This window comes from Hydractinia symbiolongicarpus, chromosome 7, assembly GCF_029227915.1.
Source record: "Hydractinia symbiolongicarpus strain clone_291-10 chromosome 7, HSymV2.1, whole genome shotgun sequence".
Lineage (NCBI taxonomy): Eukaryota > Metazoa > Cnidaria > Hydrozoa > Anthoathecata > Hydractiniidae > Hydractinia > Hydractinia symbiolongicarpus.
Genome location: NC_079881.1, coordinates 6,485,763 through 6,509,435, shown reverse-complemented (window position 1 = coordinate 6,509,435; position 23,673 = coordinate 6,485,763). Strand labels below are relative to the sequence as shown.

Below are 23,673 nucleotides of genomic sequence, written 5' to 3'. Positions count from 1 at the left end.
TCTCGCACAACTTTGATCTAATAAATAATTTATACAAAGAATTTCGCTAAGCTATTAAAATAAATATTACTAATTTCGCTTCGTTCATAAATCGAATGTACATATTCCTGTTTTTCTTTACTACTTCCATCCCAGGCCATGTCTTTTTATAGTATGCATACATACTATGAGGATTAAATAGGTTGGGTTTTAGATTAGTTTTCATTCTATTTTTTCTTTCGTCACTAATTTTAATTGTTTCTTACGACCCTCTGCTACCAAATTACCTAAATATAATTTTTTTTTTCCATATCCCTATTTTGACGTTAGTCAAGTCAGTACTAACACGTTTATCAAAACAGCATTTTTTATTTTATTTCTTTCTCCTTTATTATACGTATTCCAAATAGAAAAAAATTATCTCAAAACTATGTTCGCTGATTCTTCTGATGAGTATGAAGCTTTCTTTGGATTTGACGAAGGAGGATATGGAAGCGATATTTCTGAAGCGTTTTCTGAAGAAGGGTCTGACTTAGAAGATGATGATGAGCGAATCGATGCTGAGGGGAATGGCGAGGCTGACGATGAGTGGAACAGCGTATGCAAAGAATACACCAGCTTTGTAGAGTTTTGTGGACCAACCCTGGGTGCGACATTTAAGTTAGAAAATGAACACAACAAGCTTGATTTCCTAAACAAAATTTTTGTACCAGAAATATACGAATTGATTGCAAGGGAAACCAACAGATATGTTCTTTGGAAATGGCACCCACCACACGTCGAAGATAAAAACGGGGAACCCACTACATCCAACGAAATCAAACAATCTTTTGGGATTCGCGTTGCAATGAGCATCGTTGATTTGCCTAAAACAAAAATGTACTGGAGCACTGACGAGATGTTTGGAAATCTTAGTATTTCAAATGCCCAGAAACCGATTTGACAAGTTATCTGAATACCTTCACAGAGCTAATAACTTTGAATTCGATGGCACCACATGAAGAGATCGATTGCTTCACATGAAAACAATTTACAACATCGTTACAAATAGGTGTCGTAAATTATACAATCCACATAGAGAAATTGCAATCGATGAAGCCATGATAAAATTACGTGGTCGATCGTTTCTAAAACAATATATGCCAGCCAAACCAACAAAATATGGCATAAAGGCCTGGGTACGAGCAGATTCGACAAATGGTTATGTTTGTGACTTTGATGTATATCAAGGGAAATAACAAAATGTAGTTGAGGTTGGTTTAGGGGCTAAGGTGGTTTACCGTTTAACAAAGTGGTTAAATGGACTTGGTTACCATGGATACACGGACAATTACTTCGTGGTCTTTTTCCAGAGATGAAGCAAAATAACATTTGCAAAGATGCTGGAGAATTTAAAACCTGGTAGAAGGGTTCAGCCAATCTCGTAGCAGCAGTACGGCGGGGGAAAAAAACAAGAAAGCCAGTTTGTACGATTTCTGCGATATCGTACCCTTCTGCACCACAAGGTGTGGTTTTACGGAGACAAAAAGATTGCAGCCGACGAGAAATTACCTGTCCTATACAGATGTTGAATACAACAAATACATGAATGCTGTCGATAGAGCCAACCAAATGCAAACAGAATATCCGACGGCACGAAAAAGTAATTGTTGGTTGTATTTGTTGTGATTTCTGTACGATCTATCGATTTCCAAAAAATTTATTTTGACGATGAGTCAAAAAAAAAAAAAAAAATTATTCACCAAAACGGGCAAGAACAAGCAGAAAACCATGCTCAACTTCGCATGAATTTGGCAAAACAACTAGTTAGGAATGATATAGTTTGAGGTAAGCTCAACCTCGAAAAAACTGCGGAACACTGGCCAACAGAAGAAGGAAAAAGAAGGCGATGTCTAAATTGAAAATTTTCAAGAATGACAAAAGAACTGACACCAATATAGTTTGTGCTGGTTGTCCTGCCCTCACAAAAAAGTGGTCGTACTTTTCGCAAACAAACTTATGTCTGGATTGTTTCCAAGAATATCATAAAAATATTTCTAGTATCCCCTGATTCTTTCAATATTTATGTTAGTGTAGCATATAAAACTTCCTGTATTATTAAATAATTTTTAAAGAGTGAAAACCAATTGAGAATACTTCTAGTTATTTAGCACGCTTTGACATATTTTAACCCCCTGAATTATAAACTTTCACAGAAATATATTTCTGAAGATAAAAAATCTATTTAATTTAGTGCACCAACATACAGATTCTTGAAACAATAGGTACTAAAATTTTTTATTTAATATGAGTTAAAAAATATCTGCAAAGAAGAGCACGGAAGATGAGCCAGCTAGTTCAGAACGTGATCCTTTGAATTTTATAGTAAACAAATTTTATATACTATTCAATGTAATGTAACAAAAACATTTAAAACTTCTTTGTGTTTTAGAAATATTAGTAACATTATGTTGCTTATTTTTATATCTTTTTTATGGTGTATCTTTTTTATTTTAAAGGTGCAAAGTAATATATTAAGAATCTTCAATCTTTTTTTTACATGTTTTGTTTTTAAAGTTTTTCTACATGACCACGTCTTCCCATCAAAAAACGGGAGTAAGGACTGTATGCAATAATTTCTTTTTTTCTTTTTTTCATGGGGAAGACAGGCAAAGTATTTATTTTGGTATGGGGTTGAATGAGTTAAAAAAGTGGTTTCGAGTAGATTTGAGGACGTGAACAACTCAGAAAACTGTTAGTTACTGTATTACATAATGTATTGGACAAAATTTTACTTTGATGGGTGTTTTTAGGAAATTTCAATGTCTGGAAAGAGAACAAGAAAAAATAATTTCCCTGACTGGCCGACCTGAGTTATTTTCTTCAAGTCGGGTTACAGGAAGCGAATAATTTCTTAAGGGTTGCCTAAGTGAATGGGACCACAAAGAAACAGATAATTAAGGCACAGATATTAAAAAAGGCAGCTTGTTAGCCAGTGACAAAACCTGGTTTAAAAACTAAAAAATATCCAAAAAATGCAAATATATGGTACTTGTAATGTTTCATTCGGTTATGAAAGTTATTTAAGGTTTGGTTACATAAAAGAAACAAAAAAAGAAAATATAATAGAAAATAATCAAGAAATTAAATTTTATATCACAAAATTATATTTTTTCTTGGCAGATCTGTCCATTTTTTGACAATTAAGTATGAAAGTCTGTGGATATGGAGATAAAGGGAAAATATTATTTTGACAAAAACTGAGACGTTATTTTAGTGTTCCTTTTTCATTTATTCAAATTTTCTCTTTGTATCTGATTCACTAAAAAGGCAGAACAAAAATAACTGTCTTTCATTCTTAAATGTATGGATAAATGTGTAAATGTAAATATACTAACCTAAATAATAGAATTGAAAACAGCATAACATATATGGTAGCAATTAACATTGTGTTTAGAAGCTACAATGGATCATAAAAAAATTTATACCTGGCATAAGTTACAGATTATTAAATTAGATTCAAAGTTTTCTTTTTGATATTTTTGTTATCTTTTAGTATAAACTAGTCAAAAAAAGCCCGTGGAGAAATCCACTGAGGCAGGATAAAAAAAAAGGAGGGTCATTTGAATTTTGATCATGTCAGCAACACCATCCACAAAAAAAAAATTAGAACCTTGTTTTTAGTTTGCCTCTATTGTGTAGAGCTTAAAGCGCTGATCAAGAAAATTTATATGATTATGTGCTCTTGATAAACAGTTAATAAGATACAAGGGTTCAAAACTTGCTTGTTCTAGCCGTACACAGATAGCGAATTTAATTTTGTAATAAATCAGTAGTGTGTATACAAAAAAATTGGCCAAATTTAGTTTATCACTCGCCTGTAATGTGTAGAGATTAAAACGCTGATAAAAATAATATATAGGATAATATATGTTTTTGACAAACCCATAAGGAGATATAAGGGTTTTAAAATTTTTGCTGATGTCAGCAAGGACCCTCTAAAATACAAAAAAAAAATTATTTGAGAAATTTGTATACTTGTTGCCTTTATCGTATAAATCTTGAAACACTGATCAACAAACATAGGATCATGTATCTTTGACAAACGGTTACAGATATATTAGGGTTTAAAGGTTTTTTGATGACGTCAGTAGCCCGTCCATTCCGAAATGGATTTGTGGACCAGGTTTGGGACAATTACCCAAATTGGTCCTAGGCGGTCCCTAGTTACCCACACAGTGAAGAATCATTGACGTCTACACCACGTTTCCAAGTAATTTGGCCTCAAAGTTTTAGGTGCACTGTAAATGGCTTCATAAATTTAATATGGGATATTGGCGTTAAAGTAGTATTATCAACGTCACACCATAACATCAGAATATTTACCATCTGAGAGGTAAGTTTTTCGCAAATGGCAAATGAACACATTCACTTTGCCTGTTAGAGACAGGCACAGTCTCTGTATTATTATAGAGATAAATAAAAAGAAAGAAATTATTGATTTGCATTAGTGACGAACTAGGCTCAGCTAGATAAACTTCTTAAAGAAATAGAAAAGTAATTAACGTTTTAACTTAAATTAATTCGTTTCTCAGAATTGGCACTACCTTATACTGATAGACCTATAGGCATATTGTATTAGCATTTAAAGCTTTATCAAAAAAATTCAAACTATCATACTGTCTTATTACTGTCTGTCCCTGCTTAACTGAATTCACCGGTAAAAGTTCAGTAATTTACTTACTTCCCATGATAATGATACTGAATGCATGCCAGAAGAATGAGCTTTTAACCCATATGGTGCTGCAGAAGGAGCTGAATATAAATCAGAATAATAGAAATGATAAAACAGTTCAAACAATTAACATTGCTTAAAATATTTTTCAACTGCATTTATTATTAAAAGATTTAAAAAAATCTTACCCAAAGTTTTGGTCTGAATCCACGCAGTTTCTGGGCTGCTTTTGCCCACCCCAAACTTGTTTCTTGCCGCAACTTTAAATTTAAACCGAGCACCAGGACGCAAATTGTTTATTATTATTGACGAAGTATTTGCTGGAGGTTGTGCAAATAATTCAAATTTTGTCATGGTTTCATTCTTTATGTATAATTGATATTCTAAATAATTAAATGCACAATAATGGTTGCAGTCTTATACTCATGGACATTAAAACTCAAAAAAAAATTTCTGTATATTTGTCTAATCAGTTATATAAGGAACTTTCTTTTAAAAAATACTTAAACCATTTGTTGTAAGGTCTATTTCTAATACCGTATTTTCCGGTATATAACCCACGGGTTATAAGTTGATTTTTACGACTTCCACTGCTGGTGCGGGTTATAATGTGATGCGGGTTATGTGATAAGTTTTATATTTTCTGTCCGTCGAACGGGATAAAATGTGTACATTAAAATAACTGCATGCGCGATTCTATATCTACGTAATCTTAATTCAACTACATGATTTAATTTTTTCACACAGTAAAATTGCTTTAACTTTCTATTGCTTGCCAGTGCTAATATTACGAGCTCTCTCAAAAACACAATTCTGGAGATCATTTTTCTTTTGTATTGAATGAATTCTAATCTATTTATATCTTTGCAATCACATTGAGCACATCGAAATGATTGCTTCTGGTAATAGAGCAATATAGTTATCATTTTTAGGTTTAAATGACATGTATTTTACAACCTAGTGCCCAGGACTTAATTATTAATTCCTAGTAAAAATATTGAAAAAAGTTAAAGTATAGCTGATAATTTTTTTTTTTAGAATGACTAGGGTAAGTAAAAACACGCTGATTTTTTTTCCTTAACACAATGCGGGATATGCAAAGGTGCAGGTAAGTAAAACACATTTATTGAAATTTTATGCGGGTTATACGAAGGTGCGGGCTATCGGATAGCATCTAGTTTATAATTCCCTAAAAAAGCTGAGCTGCGGGTTATACAATGTGTGGGTTATATACCAGAAAATACGGACATGTCATTTAATAAATAAATGTCAGTTTTGACTAATTCAACCAAGCCAGTCTTTTAGAAACAAACAAAAAATGGCAAAACATACTTGTCAAAGGACTGCCACCATCTGCAGGGATATCCCATTCTAACTTGATGGTATGAGCCTGCACTTCTACTGGTCTTGGTGATGATGGTTCAAGAGGTAATTCTTAAATCACACAATTTACATAAATACAGATAAAAGGTTTTGTCAACAGCCATAGACAGATTTATAAAATAGCAGATACAATTCAAAATTTTATACTTACGAACAATCACCAGTAATGTGTAAATGCTAACATTTCCACCACTCGAAAAGACGTGGCAAGAAAAGTCTATGCCTGTGTCAGATTCTTGTGCAAGATTGACAACCAGCGTTCCATCTTCTTTTACAACATATCGCTCATTTTTTACCGGCAAGTTATTGTGCCTCCATTCACGGGTATACTTTATATTCGGGTCATGTTCCACCATGCAAGGGAGTTCGGCATTGTCTCCTTTTTGAACTTTAAACTCACGCGGTGGAAATTTAACAATTCTTGTTTTGACTGTAAGAAAAATATATTATTTTGTTTACTTTATTCAAATTAAGTTAAAGATTCTTGCAGTATATAAAAATAAAACCTATGGAATGATTGAACAATGTAAATATAATGTTCTTACCTACAACCCAAACTCTGCAACTTTTACGTGCAATATTAAATCTATTATTGGCAACACATTCATAGACACCACTTTCTGCATCACTCATCCTAGTTATGATAAGGGAACCATTGCTTTCCAAAGTGTATTTAGGCTTTGGCTGGAACAAAATAGGAATACATCATGTTATTTAGGATATTTTCGCAACAAAGATATTTGAAAAGCAGAAACATAAACAAATTTCCTACCAATAGCAGTCTAGTTGAATTTATTGTCCAGTAAACAAGTGGTTTGGGAGCACCTGTGGCCACACAGGGTACTATGACAGTGGTGTCATAACCAACGAAGATATCTTGAAACTCATTCTCAATTTTCGCACTCACATCTAAATAAAAGAAGGTTTTAAACAAGATTTAACACTCCAGCCAATACAATTCCTAAGATACTCTAAAAGCAGTTAAACAAAAACCGGAAATATTTTATTTTTATAAGCTCATTTGTTGGAAACAACCTGTGATTTCCCTTGAGTGTAAAACTGTACTAACTAAACAATGTTAAACTTAAGTAAAAAGACAATAAGGTATATAATAAATTTAAATTTTATACTTTGGACTTCGACTTGCACTTGGGCAAACTTAATTGCAGCAAAGTTATCAGCAGCGCATTGAAACACTCCCTGGTCTTCCCAATTTAGTTTCTTTAATGATAAAGTGTTGTTAGCATGAATGAAGTGATTATCATCATTAACTACAGGAATACCATTCCTATACCACCGGGTTATACGAGACGGGTAGCCAACACTAGTGCAATTTAAGTTTGTAGAATTGTCTGTGAAGCCTCTTACATTTTGTGGTTTAAGACCAAATTGAGGTATGGCTAAAAAGTAAAACAATCAACTGCATTTTTCTCGCAAACATTTTATAGGTTGTGAATATTGCATAGCAGTAGTTTAAGTAAACATAAACAAGCAATATGTTCGGAATCTCTTAGCAAGAAGAAAGATAAAAAAGCGAGGAAAGCCAAAGAAAATAAGTTGAAAGCATACAAACTATAAAAATATCTGTGTTTTATTTTATATATAAATTTTAAGATCAGAAACAAAATAATGTCGCACACCTTCAATAAGAAATTATTGTAAATAGTAATCAAACTTGACAAAACATGCCTTTTTGTTCATGTTTAAATTGCAGTCATAAAGCAAAAGATATAAAAAAAACCAAAAACACTAAAACTGATACTTACAAAATACATCCAATTCGATGTCAGCTGTAGTTTGGACATTAATACCTATCACAGGTGCACACTTAAATACACCATTATCTGCATCAAACGTTGGCTTGTAAATTTCTAAACGCCTCCCATTGTTAAGACGCTTATACTTCGAGCTTATTGGCACATCAATGACTGCGTTGTTTAGTTTCACCTTCTTCCAAGAAATTTGGACAGTGTTAAGTGGTCTATAATTTCAATGATGGTTTTTATACATCTAATTTCTGACAGATCACTACACGCTATCACTTTTACTTTGACCAAGAGAAAACATGAAAGGATACTGAAATTAAACTTCTAATTATAAGGGAAGCAAGGACAAGCTTTTCCTTTAATGAATGCATTGGAAGAAGAAGACAAAGATTTCGCCTGTATCGAACAATTCAGTTTCTGTTTAACTAGAGATCTTTAGAAGGTAGATATGTTATGTTAGTGTTAGTTAGGTGTGGATGAGTGGCTAGTTACGATGGTTCAGTCTATGTACAGCAATGCTAGAAGTCGTGTCAGGATTAACGATTCACTTAGTGATGAATTTAGTGTAAATGTTGGTGTACATCAGGATTCTGTACTTAGTCCTTTGTTGTTTATTCTAGTCTTAGAAGCGCTGTCGATGGAGTTCAGAACAGGTTGTCCATGGGAGTTATTGTATGCAGATGATTTGGTTCTCATAGCAGAGTCGATGGAAGAATTAGTTGAAAAGTTTGAGAAGTGGAAGAAAGGACTAGAAGAGAAAGGGCTGAAGGTAAACACAGCAAAGTCTAAAGTCATGATAAGTAGCATTGCAGCCAAGTGTGACCTTGTAGTTGGAAAGTGGCCTTGTGGAGTTTGCAGGAAAGGGGTTGGTAGTAACAATTTTTTGTCAGACTTGCAAGCATTGGGTACATAAGAAGTGCAGTAGTATTAGTGGAAGGTTAAGAGCTGACATACAGTTTGTATGCAAGCGTTGCAAAGGTGAGATTATAGAGAATGAAGTATTTCCAGCTTTAATGATGTACAACAGTGGCTCGTTAGAGATAGTTAATAACTTCTGTTACTTAGGTGATATGTTGGGCAGTGAAGGGGGTGTTGGAAGAAGTGTTACTTGCAGGATAGGTTCTGCTTGGAAAAAGTTTAGAGAGTTACTTCCTTTATTGACTAGCAGAGTCCTGTCAATTGAGTTAAAAGGTAGGTTGTATGAGGCCTGTGTAAGAAGTGTTATGTTGTACGGTAGTGAGACATGGGCAGTGAAGCAGGAAGATCTTGACCATTTAGAAAGGAATGATATGAGAATGGTTAGGTGGATGTGTAATGCCAGTCTGAGAGACAGAAAGAGTTCAGATGAGCTAAGAAGCAGGCTAAGTCTCCGTAGAATTAAAGATGTTATCCAGATAAGAAGATTGAATTGGCTGGGGCACTTGGAAAGAATGGAGGAGGATAATTGGGTGAGAAAGTGTAGAGACTTGATAGTTCCTGGGGCAAAGCCCAGAGGCAGACCGAGAAAGACTTGGCAGGAGGTTATAAGGACAGACTTGATAGAGAGGAAGTTGAGTTTAGATCTAACACAGTCTAGATCAGATTGGAAGAGGGTCATTAATATACCCCGTCCAACCCATGCTAGCATAGAAAACGGACGTTAAGTCGAGAATGATGATGATGATGATGAGTGAATGAACAGTAACTAATTTACAAAATTGTTGCTTAAAAATTATTAGACTGAAAACTTACAGGGCACTTATAAAACATTCCAACACCACTTTCATAGTTTTTTGTTCACCAGCTGTTTGTTTCTTTGAAGAGTAGACAATTTTGACATAGTTGGAAGTTTCCCTATCTACACAAAAAGCATAATCACATGATTAGTTACCATCAAAGGTTAATTCCTTGAAATTATATCTATATAGTGTAAAGTTTGTTCATAATCAAGCATTCTCTTACAAAAAAAACTGATTTTTCCTTTTGTGGCACAGTAAAATTAAATTTGGTCGTCAATGAAGATGAGTTTTTAATGAGAAAAATAATTATTATGAAATGCAATCAAGCCAAAAACCACATTTTTTTAGCAATGCAGCATCTTTGGTATTTTAGAAAAAATTAAATCCACGTATCTACAGCATCCTGCATTTCTATCTGAAGTTACATGTTTATCTTCCAAGGTAAAGGAAATACTAACAAAAAATTTAACCAACTTCTACATTGTCAAACAAAGACTTTTAGCAGTGACAAGATGTGATTAGTAGTCACATTATATACGCATTAATACAAAAAGAAGACAAAAACCTTATCTAATACTTACCATACACTGACAAAGCTACTTCTTTCGCTGTCTGACTGCTATAGGCAACATTTTTGTTTTTAAGAAATGTATTTTCAATGATCAGATGATACGATCCACTATCGCCGTTCTGCAGATTAGATATGACCAAATCTCCATCAGCACTGATACTTTTTCGCTCATCTTCAACAATTTCTACGCCATCTTTCTTCCAAATATACTTTGGTTTTGGATAGCTTTCAATTTGAGGTGGCGCAGCCAGAAAAAAACTGTCACGTTTTCTTGTGATGCGTTCAACAGTTTGGGGTAGCAATTTTTTGAAATCTACAAATAGGAAAAATATTGGCTTTTATTTACCATTTGGCATGACATCTTTCACTCTTTAACCCAATGTTGTTTTTATTTATTTTTTTCAGTCTTCTTCAGGATCATATTAGTGAAGCACTAATATTTTTGTGACAGATGGTACTTACTTAAATATCACATCGTGTGCACTTATTAGACATTTAAATTGTCACGACAAAAATTGAACACAAAAATGCATAGTTTTTCGAGTCTGACGCTTCAAGACTATCACTTAAAAGTCTTAGTTACACCACAAGATTTTTAGAAGAAACTTGATTCTGCATTATCCAAGTACATAAAAGTCTTCTTATTATAAACAGATGCATGCCCTGCTTAAACCAGTGTGTGAACCGGCAGGATTGTTCCAGGATAATTACTTGAAAAAACAAATGATCTTCATTACTAAAAACTAAAACCTGAAACAGTAGATCTCACCAAAAAGGCCACAAAATTAAGTTTTCAACTATTTCTCAACTTTTATGCATTAAATTACATACATAGAAAGTGATCAACTTGTTTGATTTTGTGTGTTACATCTTGTTAACAAATTTAGCAAGATACAAATAAAAAACACGTTGAATTTTATTTCAAATTAAAGAATCAATTTTGATGGATGTGGACTTTAACAACATAAGTAACGACAAACTCACAAGCAACTATAACTTTCCGTTTTTCCGAGACTACACCACCAACAGAATTACTTGCAACACATTGATAATAACCAGCATCTCGCTTCGAAGCCTTCAGGATGTACAAATCACCGTTCGCTTTTAAACTATAGGCACTGGTTCCGAAATTAATGGGGTTATCGTTAAAGAGCCAGTTGACAATTTTTGGCTGTGGATTCCCAGAAGCTGAGCATGGAAGAGACAAGGATGTATCTAATTCTATTACTGTTTCATCTTTAGGCAAGTTGATAAATATTGAAGGTGAAAAGCAAAAGGTCACACCTAAATAAACAAAACATGGTGACACATTAAAAAAACATAAACCAATAAAAAGATAATTATCAACTTAGTTTAAATATCAAACTTCGAAATCACTAATGTAGCCTTCCTTTCTTATAGCTGCTCTCTATAGCAAGGTATGTACTGACACAAGTACACGCATTATCATTCCACAAGGGTAAGAAGAAATTGGCAAGGCAACATAAAAATGACAAGGGTTGAATCATATAGAAACAAGGATAAATCGAGAAAAGATAACATATATACAAAGTAATGCTTACACTGACTTAACTGCAAATTAAAATACTAATAATGTTGACATGTTTTGAGCACAGCTAGAGTTGACTTTATGTTTTATATATGTATGAGATGAGGTGCATGGTATCATTTTATATCAGTTCTACTTACCGATGACCTTTGTAAATACTCGAATCCTTTCCTGATAAAATTTTAAGGAAATCTGAGATATAAAAAGATGTTGGACTTCTATTATAGAGCTTTAAAAGTTAGTTAACTAACAAGTCATCAGGAATTTTGGACCTGTTAAGGGACGTGCATTCAAAATTTATCAATGCATAGATATTAAAAAGGTGAATTGATTAACGTAAAATCCTTTGTCAAAATGACACTCATTTGCTCGTCCCAGGACTCTTGATTTTTTGCTCACGACCCCATAACCTGAGATCTGCATGTCGGTTTAAAATCAAATTTTGTGAGTAAACATAGGGCCTATACAAGCTTATCAAGAAAATTTTATTGCAAACAAAGTTACAGAACCAGAGTTGGTTGCATTTGAATTTCACAATCATGTTACATGAAGTTATCACACATGCTTCACAACCAGGACTGATACAAATATTATATTATACTTACCAGCCAAATTTATCAGCAAAAAGATAATGTCCATGCTATGTGTTTTCATTTTTCATTTTATTTATAACTAAAAAAAGCAATCAGGAAGTTTTATCTTAATGTCTTTTCAAAGTTGGAAGTAGAACGTTGTCTACAGTACTGCTTGAATGTACTTTATTGGTTGCCATTGTTATCATCATAAACAAACTAAAACAATCAGTTTAAAAAGCTATTGAAATGCATATTATTTTAAATGAACGGACACAAACTGATTTCTATACTTTTCAACTGTGAATAAAATAGAAGTTTTGATTGCTTTTTATTACAAAAAATTTTAACCTTGTAGGATCGTTCTCTGGCATTTACAGCAAAATACAGTGATTTTCAGCTTTGACGGGACATTTTCTGTGCTTTTTAAGCTTGGTAAGACGTTTTCTTGTCATTTTTAAGTTTATAGGGTCGTTTTTTCTTTATTTTTACAACAAAATATTTTATAATGAAAGTGAAAGTTACAAAAGAAAAACAATTGAAAAAACAAATAAGTATATAGCTAATCTTCATTAGAATTTGCCAAATTTATTAAAAGAAAGCAGACTTTCATTACAGGTCACTTGTTCTGCTCAAAATGGAAATTCCATGTTGACAAAGGGAAGTCTGTACCTCTACTTTTAGAACATTCTTAAGTTTGGCGATTGTGTCAGGAGCGATGTGAATTATGGCTTTAAAAACTAAATTATTCAATTGTAATTGTTTTTCGAGTTTTCCTTTATCTACCTTGAGCCCATGCTAAAGAACAGTAGCTGAAATGTGGCATGACAAGTGCATTAATTCATAGATTTTTAGTTTTAAAAACAATTTGTTCTCATTTTCCAATGTTTAATCAGGATTATTCTGTTGATATCATTCATGTCATCTTCCTTGCATTACAGTATTTTAAAGATATTACCCAAACTTTTTTTCTCTTCTTCAAAGAAATATCCATGCAGTTGACAGTTTTGATTTCAACTTTTTTCAACTGGCTGTGATTGCTGAAAATGATAGTTTCAGTTCTATTAGTATTTATGGTCATTTTCTTATTATTCGGTGGTCAATTTACAAAAGTTGGCTGACTTGACCAGCGAGACAAGGGTATCCAATTGTTTATGGGATGAAATAGCAATTGTATTGTCTCCATATAAATGGTGGTAATTTTAATGATATACAGCAACTTTAAGTAGAACTCAAACCAGTAAAACTATAATGCCAGAACTCCAAAATTTTTTAATATAATGTTATGCGAAACAGTATCAAAAGCTTTTATGGGTCAATGAGCACAGCACAAAAAAAGGTCTCCATGTCCTTGAAATTTAAGAAAAATTTTTATTTAAATAATAGTTAGCTAGCTGGCTATAAATGGATTCTAGCGTGATGTTATTTGTTTACTTTTCAGCGGTAAGCTCCTTGGTTCTGGCAGGAAAAAAGATGCTGGGACTTAGTGAAAAAAAGTCTTTTACTGTGGATTAAAACGTGATCTAACGGGAACATTGCTGGGGTTATAAACTATTATTAAGTGTAGGTTGATGCCATTTGCTGATTTATTTGAATTCAATAAATGTCCTAAGGGATCGTCTCCACGATCGTTTCAAAAATAATCGTTTCAATTCATATAATTTTTTTTGAAACAATCTCTATACAAATTTAAAACAATATTAAAATACTTTTTTGCCAAAAAAATTGTTTTAAATTTGTTTCAAATCGTTTCAAAATATTTTAAAATCATTTTATTGAAACAACAATTGTTTCGCAATCGTTTCACATTCATATCATAATCTTCTCACAATATCAACATCAATTCGTTTCAACAGTTTGTTAAATTCGTTTCAGTATAAATCGTTTTAAAATCGCTTCAAATTTAACACCATTATTATTATTATGTTTATCACACGCACCGATTTCTAAAGAAATTTTATTATCAAATTATTTAAAATATTTATATACATCTATCTACGGTGATGTTTTAGCTTCCTACGATCCTGTTTTTATAATTTGTAAATGTTTTACGGCAATGTTTTAGCTTTGTACGATCGTGTTTTGATGATTTTTTAACGATCTATTACGGCCATTAATAAAGAGTTTTGGCATTGTTTTACAGCTGGATGCCCTTCCTAGCGCCAACCGTTCACAGACCGGACTGGGTGTTTTTTTAAAGTGACACCATCACTATGTGGCATTTCATGGGACTTCCACAATCGCCCCTTTAAACTAAGGTATGGTGGAGGATATCATTCAACTCCTCTCTTGTCTCTTAAAGAGACCCTTCACCCTTCATCCTTCATGTAAAGAAATAAACTGATAATTACTTTGCTTCTCCTTGTGCCCCCATCTCTTTTCCTGCCACACAAATGCCAAAGCTCAGAGAGGTTACCACTGAAAATGTAAAAAAGTGAATTCATTTTTAGAGATAGCTAGCTAGCTATACTACAACAAACAAATAAAATATATTTCAAAGAGAACCACATCATTATGAAAAAATCACATATAGATGAGTTGCAAGGGGACGTAATGTTTTGATTTTGCATCGAGAACAATGGACATGCGCACATATGTGCACAGGCAAAAAATATAAACAACAGACCGCAACGATCGAAAATATTTAGTGTAAAAAAAAACTGATCTAAAATAGATAATGTCTGCTCTTAAACAGAGGAGATATTAGTTGAGAAAAAACAATATCATTCATTTATATCCTTATATTCCAAAAAATCTATAAATTAGCATAAAGATTTGGCTATGTGGTCCCTCTTTTCTTGCCTGTCATGATGGGCGCGTATATACGGAACGCTGTGTCTGCATGGCTGACAGCTGGCCGATTATATTTGAAATACTACATAGCCGGCAGTTAAAAATTTGCGTATCTCTCATGGCAGGTGAGTGATATTCCATTATATTATATGTCTGACAGTTTAAAAATTTATATTTGTAGTGCTGGAAATGGATTTTCCATCTAAGATATAAAGTTTATTTCGATTGTGAAATTTACATCCTTCATAAACGGTTTGATCTTTTCATTGTTCGTTCGATCTTTCAATTGAGTATACAACAACGTTACCGTAATGTGAAACTGTGCAACACTGTAAACGTAGTTTCAATGAGGTTGTTGTTAACGCAGCCTGCAAGTGTAGACAAATTAAATTGGAGTTTTAGAATTTTCACTTATATAATATTTTAATACCTTCATTTGTCTTATTTTCAACTTAAAATGGATACACAAAATATTTCATCTTCGAATGGGAGAAGAACGTTTTTGATAAAAAAAATAAATTATCAAAACAGCAAGGAAAAAAAACAATGTGAGTTTTAAACACATAACTTTGAAAAAATTAGAAAAAGCATCGAATTGGTTTTGTTTCGTATGTAGAAAGAAATACTCTGAAAAGTAATTTTTATAGGAAATTGATAAATGGAAAAACATACTTATATAATTCCCATATTTTCGTTTATTGTCTCAACAAAATTCTGCGTTGAAAATACTTAAGTAGTAATAAAAAACATTGTCACAAACTTCGGGAGCACATATATAACAACAAACGATATAGCAAATTTAATTACATGAAAATTATTCACCAACAATATAATGGAAAAATAAATTGAGGAAATTAATGACTGGCACATACCATTTTCAACTGCCGGCTACTTAGCATGTATAACATCAATGATTGGCACATAAAACACATACATCTTAAACTGCCGGCCATTTAGGGGCTGTCGACAAACAGTTTTCATCTCTGTTAAGGGCAAATTGGCCGCTAGACTCGGACCTCCTCCCCCTGCCCCTTAACGACAAGCCCATTTCCCCTACGTTAGTTTTCGTCTCTGTTAACGGCAAATTTGCTGTTAAATATAATTTTGCCCCCCCCCCAGCACGGGATCTTTCCTCAATCAGGTGAGTGACCCCTGATTGAGTAAACCACTCAATCGAGTGAGTCGGCACTGGCAGCAATTTTTCACGACCACCCAATTAAGTGAGTCATAACTGGCGGCAAATGTTTAGCTAGCTAAATACATAAACAAACCGAAGGTGCTTGGGAGAGACTTAGTTCTTGCCTAGCACCTAGTCAGCTTAAGCTCTAGAGACAGCTAACAAGCTATGTTAAAAATATCAATACTTCTCTACTATACTTTGTGTCAGATATGATAAAAAATATGCACATTTTTCTCTATATAGCTTGCTATACTGGCTTATTACTAAACTAATTCCAAGGACATGTCTATAAGACAACTAAAATGAGCTTCAGAGGCACAACATGTGCAACCTAGACTGAAAATATGCACAATGTAGTCAATCCAACTCAAGAAATCATTAATAGCATTGTAACAGACGGTGATTTTTTTAAAATCAGTGAAGTTTATGACTTAATGTAAACAAAAATTATATTGCACTTTTGGCCCCCTTTTAAAAAGCAATTTTAAGCAAGAAAAATACTCACCTGATTCTGGTAAGTCTCTCCCGATCGGGTGGTTGCGCACTCACTCGAACGGGTGATTTACCCCGATCAGAGGACAGTCACCCGACCGCGGAAAGATCCCATACTCCCCCCCTCTGCGCCTTACAGAACAATCTTTGTGAAGACTTTACAAACACGAGATTTTTATATTTTTATAGACGATGCATTACACCCTGCACCCCCTCCTAACGGCCAGAGACGAAAACTGTTTGTCGTTGGCCTTCAGTATTATATATATAGGATAACAATGAGACCACCATCGAAAATATATTTGGTTAGCGTCATTTCTAATTAAAAAAGTGAGTCGGTCGGTCAGATAAAATTTTTTCCCAAAAACTTACAAAAATACCATATTTCGCAGCCATATTTTGTTATTCATTTTAAATGTACGCCATCTGTATTTTCAGCCTCCGTTTTAAGTTTGATTTTTGTCAGTCAATGTTGTTCCCATGGTTTTTGCTTGTATTGCCGTATAAATGTGAAGCAGGAAAATATAGCAGAGTAGGTAGCACAGAGCAGTTCCCTATTGAAATAACATTCAGACGTAACAACCGTAATTCAGAGGACCGCTGAAAAGGTAAATGGAGGATTTTGTTGAGTGTCGAAGATTGTTTGTGGATTGTTTGGTTTATTTTTTGCAAATTTACCAACTCCTGACTCAACTTTCGCCTTTTAAAGTGAGTCGGTCAGGTGACGCTAAATGGTGGTGGACCAACAGTTCACCACATGTTAATTGCGGTTCCTGAAGTAAGTACTTATACCTTGTTGAGAGGCTTGGCTTTGATTGCATTCAGTATTGAAGTGTCAACAAAGATGGCTACTAGCATCATTGAAGGATATACTTTAGAAACTCAATGTTATTCCAAATCTAGAATGGTAGACTAGTGAAAAGGGTGGTCACAAGGCATGAACACTAGGGGCCCTCAAGGTAACTAACCAATACTGTTGTAGATCCAGGCCCCTAAGATTGCCTTGCCTACCTATAAAATGGGAGCAGCTAAAGTCAACTAGTTTCCATCATCACATTTTGCTAATAGTTTGGTTTGCCCACCCACCAACCCTGTTATTATATATTTTTTCTTTTTCTTTTATGTACATCAATCACTTCACGTACTGGCATCAATGTCCACAACTGTCACCATATTAACTAATTCTACAATCAACCACGACCCTTATGTTAACTCGATAACCGGACCATCATCCGACACATGACGAGTGCATACGATACCAATTGATGTAGCCCCAGAGGGTCTTCTACAACAAACTATAACACGCAACGATACTACGAACTACAACACGCAACGATCTACAACGCAAGATGGAGGGATCAATTGGCATCAAAGACGCGCGCTCGCTTACACCAGTGCTCTTGCCTCAAGGTTTTCTTGGTGATCCAAATTTGGCTACTTGCGATTGCCAAGTTTTTTGTCCAGAGGTAGAAGCACTGTTGACTCGCGCTGGTGGGGATGTCAGGCTTCCTTCGTCAGCCAAATGGGATGAAGATGCGTTTGTTTCCCTAACAAATGAGGTGCGTTTCCACGAGATACGCCATAGCAGGTAGTAGGCAATTTCCAAGCGAGTTGCTGAGGTGTAGGCGATTTCCAAGTGAGTCGCGGAGAGGTAGGCAATTTCCAAGCGAGTTGCTGAGGTGTAGGCGATTTCCAAGTGAGTCGCGGAGAGGTAGGCAATTTCCAAGCGAGTTGCTGAGGTGTAGGCGATTTCCAAGTGAGTCGCTCAGATGTAGGCAATTTCCAAGTGAGTTGCTGAGGTGTAGGCGATTTCCAAGTGAGTCGCTCAGATATAGGCAATTTCCAAGCGAGTTGCTGAGTTAGCGTTTCCACGAGATACGCAGACGTTTCCACGAGATACGTCTTACTAAGGGTAAGGATGGAAACACACGCATCTGGTTTGGGCCCCCCTGATACCAAACCTGACATCCCCCCCTTTCCCCAAACTCAAGTGTAGTTATGACATGAAACAAGAGAAATATACTTCTAACATTATCTGTCATTGTTGTTGTTTGCTTTCGTGTTGTTGCTTCAGAACCATAGCAATTAACCAATTATATTTTTGAGGGTGGCCTGACCAGCACATGAGTTAGGCATATTTTCAACTGCCGGCCATTTAGTATTCCGAATGTCATCGACCGGCTGCCGGCCATATGCAGACACGACATAAACAGAAACTTCGTAAACATTCACAACTTATCTATGATGGAGCATTAAGTGTGGAAAGATAACACTAAACATTTAAAAGTTGACACTACAGTTCTAGAATTAATCAGGATAACTATATTTATATACATCATGCAGCAAGCTATGCTTATAGATAGCTAGCTAGCTAGCTAGCTATACTTCTTGTTCTTGATATGCATGATGGCTCTAGCTACTGGCTAGCTCTAGAGATATCAACTGACATCCTAATATAAGACATGATTAACGTTTATATTAGTATGTCAATTCCACAAAACACAAAACTGACGTAAACCACTATTGCCAAATAAAAGAAAATGATTACTCATCTCGTCCTTTTAAGTTTGGCTAGCTACCATTTTGATATTTAGCCGAATCTTCTGCAACCGAACTGAAGGTTAAAAGTCACTTTTTGAAATTGTTTATTTATATTACGCCCTGGGTTGCTGAAAAAATCCGGCTATTTCCCGAAAATTTACGAATTTATTTTGTGATGATAACTAAGATATAACGTAGTAATTAATGGAATGTGTTTTATTAAAACTCTAAAATTAAACAGAATTAATGTTTTTCCACTTTTATTTATTTTTGTCTCTTTTATTTTTGGCTAGAAAACACCACAGTCACATTCTAGTATTCCCGACAACTCTGTTAAAATTCAATTGGAAGCTTTCCAATTAGTGGAGCTATTTGGTATCTCATCAGATGCTAGATAAAATTTATTTTATTTCTTTAAACCTTATTTTATTTGTCACGATTGACCAAAAAATAAGTTCCAAGTGTGATAATAACGATGTTTTTTTACAAAAGTCTATCTCGCCGAACTAGGTTCCGCAATATACCATAAAGCTTTCTGACGACCCCGGGTATGGGATTGAAATATCAAAATAAACAACAGTATTCGGAATCTACATCTTTTCGGATTACAGCTTCTTATAGCTACATAGTACAACTTTGCATAGCGACATGTCTACTCTGTATAGGAGGAAAAATAAATAACTTACTCAGCCATGCGCCCCTGAGCGCCCCCCGTCCTACTTTTGATAGTGAATATATTCGATAAACGCACCCCTCAAATGACCAACATTTTATCTAAAGACCGTTCATTCAGTAAAAAAGTGCTTCAACTCGGCATTTATTTAAAAGTTGTTTGATGAAGCTAAAATATATTAGCTTGGTAGGATTTTTTTGTAAATAGTGTGGTGTATTACAAATTTCTTTAGAAAGGCTTCAAATTTCTAAATTAAAATAAAAAGCGTTTATACAACTTGCAAACGTGACATATGTTAATACAACCATAGTTTATAGTCTATAGGCTTTTATTTCTATGACTATGAACAACGATTTCTATTCAGTAAATTAAATCATCTGACAATATATTTCCCTATTTTTAAAAGAATCGTCGTGATAAACTAAATTTACAAAGAATGTAAACAATGTTAACAATGAAAACCATTCAAAATAACAACTTTACAGCATTTTTTCATGACTATGATGATATCACTAAAGTGGATTTCCAAGCTTGGGTTTCAGGTCGATATGTTTTTTAATGCGTCTATATATTTTTAGAACAAGAGGCACTCCTTTACGGATGAATACTGAAGGTCTTAACATCAGTACCAGTCAGCTTTCAGGGGCGGATCCAGACTTTTTCAAGACTTAGTCAAGACTGAGTCTTGAATTTAGCAGCTGGGGGCTAAATTTTAAGCTTTGCGGGTACAAAAATCGCCGAAAAATTGTCTTCCGATTTATCTAGTTATTAATAAAATTGACCAAAAGAAACGCTAAGCTATAACAAAATCTCCTAAGAACATCTTTTATAAGAATCAAATCTCCGTCTTACACGTCTTATTTTAGATAGATAAAACCACTAAAATTAACAGGGATTAACTACAATAAAGTGAGACAATTGTGAATATATTTCATTATTTATAAACTCCTGCTGTTTCTGCCAATATCAGGCTTCATCAGCATGACTAGGTGAATCAAATGATCACACCAGCCATGGACAGCAAAATAAAACACAATAATAACAAAAAAAATAAGAATATGGAAAGATCAGGATAATGAAGATGAAATATACATACATGTGATATGATACAAACACACCTCAACCCATGTATTTGTTCAGATATATTTGTTTATTCATAGGGCTAAACTCAAGTTTCGTTTGAACTTTGAAAGAAGAATTAAGAAGGGCTTTTTACTGCTTTTTGCATGCTGAAATAGGAAAATGCAACTTTCAGTTAAGAAAGTTGCAACCTGGAAAAAGGGGAACGTAATGATTTGGCTTGAAGTCTACACCAGACTTAACAATATCTTCATAACAAAATAAAATTTTTAACTGATCTTCATCAGGTAAAATAGATGGGTGTGGCAATATACACTGTGTAAAGAAAGTTGTAACAAACTGTAACAAACCGAATTGTGGGTAAAATGTGTTAATTTTTCTCTTTATTACTGTTGACAAGGCAAGTATTGATAGAAAAGGAAACCATGTCTTGGGGGTACAGTTGTTGATTGCTTCTGCTTTAACTGCCTCCTCAGGAGAAAGAGTCATATCACAAACAATATGGGAAAGGGAAAATCTGAATAAACTTTTCTCAGATATAAAAATATTTGCCTTTTGGTTTTTAAAAGCAAATTGAAAACAAGGATGATTGGAATAAAAGGAAGGATGCAAGAAAAGTTCTATGGATGTCAAGATTCTCAAAACATCAACAAGAGAATTATCACCTATGCCTATACCAACGATGCTGAGCTGTATAGACAGTCTCCTGATGGATTGGATCTAAAAATAATATATTTTACCATGACCTTTTACTCAACAAACTTGTTTCTTAATAGTCATTCGAAGAGTTGTTTATTTTCATCACCAACCTTACTTATCCAGATGTCAAGTTCTTGCTTCTAATAACAACACAAATATTAATTGAGAAAGAATTCCTCCGCAATGCTGAAAATTCTGTTCAAAGCTCATATTACAAAAACAATACACCTTTATGACAATTCAATTGTACATGCGTTCCTACGGCTCTCCATCGTTTTACAATATCGAAAAAAAGGAGGTAAAACTCGTGTTTTTATGAGAGTTTGTTAGAGACGAAAGCGTGTTTTCTCCAGTTTTTTAACTTCCGTCGTATCAATTTCTTTCAAATTTTTAGGAAACGTTAATAATAATAAGATACAACTTATGTGTACTTTTCATTAAAAACAAAACGTGGCAAGAAAAGTTATCACGAAAAATAGTGTTTTCTCCTTAATAAACTCTTATAAAAGTGTAATGTTTACCTCCTCTGATTGCAAAATAAGCTGCGATGGAGTGTTATTTTTTCCGAATTATCGTAAAGGTGTATTAGCCCTAGCTATTAGCTAATTAAATCTTTTTGTATTTGGTTTTAATTTAATAGTCTGTTGTATAAAGCTCTCCCCAACTAGCTTTTCGTAGCAGATATACTGAAAACCTTTAGATAAATGCAAGGTGTGTTGGAGAGTAAAAAACATACTTCTCACCTTAAAACAATAATTCCTTTATCATCCTCACACCTCGCCTCAGATGGAAGGTATATATCTGGACCTAATTCCGATGAAGACTTTTACCAACCAAGGGATAAATATCCCCAGACAACAAAAATGCTCGAGAATAAACACTTTCTAAAATTTCTTTTTGCATTTTACGAACAGATTCAAAATTATCACACTTTAAATCAGTAAGCACCCGCGCCAACATATCTGCTGCAGCCATAATCAATAATAGTACGGAAAGAATCCAAGCCAAAAGGCGTGAGTCTTTGACTAATCCTGACGGATGGGAGTTAAAACTATAGCCTAACAGGTTATCAGTAACCACGCAAAACGGAACCTAAATTTCCTTCGCCGGCTGCGGGCCACATATTGTTGGACTACGCATAGAGTGTGAAAATTACGTCACGATTTTGACGTCACAGGCCCCTTAGGTGAGATGGGGAGGGTTGCGGGCCATAGCTATTTGATTTTTGACTGACTGAGTGACTGATTAGTCAAAATGAATCAGTCAAAATCTGTAAGCTATAATTTGCAACCCTCTCAGTCTATATGGTAGCGACGTCACAACTTTGACGTCAACATCGCTATAGGCGAATTGGAGAGGGCTGTGAACCATGGCTTTTCGCCGTAAAAAAATTACAATTTTTAACGCCCTCCGTTTGCAACGCCTTGATCGTCGACATCTTCGCTTGGCTAACATTTTTCGTCAAATTTACACTTAGTCACGCGACTTATCTGACTAACCCTGGATCCGCACCTGGCTTTAAGGTTACTGTAAAGGAAACAACTTTTTTTTAGGTTTTTCAAAAAATTCATGACATACAGAAAAAAAAATTCTCTTCCCAATGACATATTTTATATTCTATCAAAATATTTGGAACATCCCTTTTTTGTGGAAAAAGCCTTTTAGAGGTATTAGTATTATATCCTTCACACCTTTGAAAAAATATGTGCAAAATGAGTTGAGCATATTTTTTGCAAACATTATGCATAATATGAAACTCTCGTATAAAAATATGCATAATAATATTTTTTAGATATTTTACTTTTACTATCGAATTAAAAAAAGTCTAAGTTAAGGAATATGCATATGAGCTGTCTCTTGTAAATCTTACTTCTGTCTATTAATAATTCTGAACGCGTGCACGCATATTTAGCATAAAGAAAAAGTTCGCACTTCTATCAACTTTCTGCATACTCAGTTCACA

The 23,673-nt window shown here is 34.1% G+C and overlaps 1 protein-coding gene across 1 annotated transcript in view; it reads right to left on the bottom strand.

The window, feature by feature from the left end:
• The window catches only part of LOC130649398 (protein sidekick-2-like), a 29,478-nt gene extending 17,060 nt beyond the window's left edge, over nucleotides 1-12,418 (bottom strand). The window contains exons 1-12 of the mRNA XM_057455669.1: nucleotides 12,286-12,418; nucleotides 11,116-11,415; nucleotides 10,142-10,444; nucleotides 9,574-9,679; nucleotides 7,843-8,057; nucleotides 7,207-7,476; nucleotides 6,849-6,985; nucleotides 6,622-6,760; nucleotides 6,228-6,506; nucleotides 6,026-6,127; nucleotides 4,882-5,076; nucleotides 4,703-4,773 (exon numbers count right to left, since the gene is read on the bottom strand). Coding sequence (XP_057311652.1) covers nucleotides 4,703-4,773; nucleotides 4,882-5,076; nucleotides 6,026-6,127; nucleotides 6,228-6,506; nucleotides 6,622-6,760; nucleotides 6,849-6,985; nucleotides 7,207-7,476; nucleotides 7,843-8,057; nucleotides 9,574-9,679; nucleotides 10,142-10,444; nucleotides 11,116-11,415; nucleotides 12,286-12,334 — 2,166 coding nt within the window. The 5' untranslated portion in view covers nucleotides 12,335-12,418. The remainder of the gene's footprint in view (nucleotides 1-4,702; nucleotides 4,774-4,881; nucleotides 5,077-6,025; nucleotides 6,128-6,227; nucleotides 6,507-6,621; nucleotides 6,761-6,848; nucleotides 6,986-7,206; nucleotides 7,477-7,842; nucleotides 8,058-9,573; nucleotides 9,680-10,141; nucleotides 10,445-11,115; nucleotides 11,416-12,285) is intronic.
• Nucleotides 12,419-23,673: the final 11,255 nt, after the last annotated feature.